At 38.9% G+C, this 2,266-nt stretch overlaps 1 protein-coding gene across 1 annotated transcript; it reads left to right on the top strand.

The window, feature by feature from the left end:
• Positions 1-422: 422 nt before the first annotated feature.
• On the top strand, positions 423-1,931 carry LOC149253131 (hydroxycinnamoyltransferase-like). Its single transcript, XM_089454383.1, has 2 exons — positions 423-857; positions 948-1,931. The coding sequence occupies exons 1-2, from the start codon at positions 423-425 to the stop codon at positions 1,929-1,931; spliced, it is 1,419 nt and encodes a 472-aa protein (XP_089310509.1).
• Positions 1,932-2,266: the final 335 nt, after the last annotated feature.

Here is a 2,266-nt window from a genome sequence, read left to right as displayed (position 1 = left end):
TTTACCTAACGTATTTTTTTAGGTATAATTTACGTAACGTATCTTTTTAGCTATAATTTACCTAACGTATCTCTTTTTAAGGTATAATTTACGTGACGTATCTTTTTAGGTAATTATTCAGCTACCATGTGCAGCTTGAATTATTAAGGAAAATCTTATTTATTTTTTAACAATTTTATATCTTTGTTTTTTTTTTTTTTTTTTTCCAAATGCAAAGTTGCATAGGGAAATTCATCGATCAATTCAATTCGATAAAATATATGACATTAAAAAATTTATAAAAAATCATGAAAAGAAAATTGACGACAACATAAATACGGAATAAATCTAGTCTTTCGGCGCAATTGGTATTCTCTTTTCCTGTGGTTGGGTTGGGTTCATGAGCATTGAGATCTCATTGGGAACTTCTGTAGCCTGTGACTATGGCACGAGACCAGATTAAGGTAAAGTTGTCCCCGACAGTTTCAGTGGTTTCACCGCTCATCCCTACTGTGAGGCATCGAATGTTCCTCTCCAGTCTCGACATTTTTTGGATTACAACGAACAACGTTAGGTATCTTCTTTTCTATAAAACCAGAGGTCTGGAGGAGTTTTCTACGATAGTGGAGACGCTAAAAGCGAGCCTGTCTTCAGTTCTGGTGGACTTCTATCCCTTTGCAGGTCGGTTGGACATCCAGGCAGGAGATTCGAGTCGGCCCGAAGTCGACTGCAATGATGATGGTGTGAAATTCGTTGAAGCGTCGATTGATGTGACGTTTCAGGAACTGGAGAAAGATGATTTTCAGCACAAAAGGTTCTTTGAGCAACTTGCCGTTATGAATGAAAGCAGCTACGACGCTCCGCTCCTGACCATCCAGGTATCACCTCTCATAATCACCACATGCTTCTGATCTATTTCTACAATTAATAATGGCTCAGTAATGACATACATATTTGAGTTTGTGCAGGTGACCGCTTTCTTGGGAGGAGGAATTTGCATTGGAACGACTCTTCATCACGCTATTGTAGACGCCAATTCCTTCTGGTATTTCATGAAATGCTGGGCGGATCGCAGCAAAGGACTTCCGATTTCCAAAATGCCGGAGCACAAGAGAACAGTATTCAAACGCGACAAAAAGAATTACGCGCTGCCCAAGATTTGTTCAAAGATCCAAGAGGTAGTGACGGATCGGGTAAAGGAAGCGCAGATTTTGAAGTTTCTGCCCGACGATTCGCTGCCTGTGACTTTGGAATCTCCTATGCAAGGCAACGAATTTATGGGTGAAGTCCATACTAGTATTGAGATATCCATGCAAGACGAAATCTCAACTTTTCATTTTAGCGGGAAAATGATTCAAAATCTGAAGGAACGAGCTCAGGCTTCAAGTTCATTTGTTGGAGTTGCAGCACATTTCTGGAGATGTGTAATGGAAGCTCGCAGAGTCCCAGACAACCAACCAGTTCGTATGCTAGTGCTTGCAGACTGCAGAGACCGGGTAATTCCGCCTTTGCCACCAACGTATTTTGGGAACTGCATATGCCCTGGTGTGGCCCAGACTACAGCCAAGCAGCTATTGGAGGGAGATATGAGCTTTGCTGCTGGCCTCATCGAAGAGGTAATCAAATCCTGCAAATCAGAGGTGCAGCTTAACAATTATATTGAGTGGATTGAATCTCGCAACCTTTGCGTGTTCGACGTTTATGACCATCGCTACTGTGTCAGTGTAGTGGGCTCCTCGAGATATCCTGTTTACGATGATATAGACTTTGGATTGGGAAAGCCACTAAGCGTGCAGCCTGCAACCATTAATGAAATTGGAGGGATGGTTTTGGTCCCTGGAAGAGCCGGTGGAGGGAGTATTGACGTGTCCACTCGCCTTCCTCGCGATCAAATGGAAACCCTAAAACGCATCCTCACTAACAGAACTGAGGCGCTACCTTGTCGGTTATAGGATATGAATTATAGGATATGTAAGTTTATCATTTTATTGCGTTCAAAATAAGTTTTTAAATTTTATTGTAATCCGTATAGATTTATTTTAATTATAGATGTGGCAAGAGTAAATATAAATATCAAATTTAGAGATTGAAATTTTTTTGAAGCGTAAAATTTGGAAAAAATTTATATATATATATATATATATATAACTATTTGTAATTAAATGGATCAAAATCAATTTGGACATAATTTAATTACTTTATTTCTCTATAAAGTTTATATAAGATTGTGTTGTTTAATATGGATATGGGAAATATTTTATTTATAGTTAGAGTAAGATTGAAATAT

This window comes from Pinus tabuliformis, chromosome 7, assembly GCF_031772625.1.
Source record: "Pinus tabuliformis cultivar Carrire ecotype Pingquan chromosome 7, CPIR1, whole genome shotgun sequence".
Lineage (NCBI taxonomy): Eukaryota > Viridiplantae > Streptophyta > Pinopsida > Pinales > Pinaceae > Pinus > Pinus tabuliformis.
Note: the sequence above shows the minus strand (reverse complement) of the source record. Positions and strands in the feature narration are given on the sequence as shown.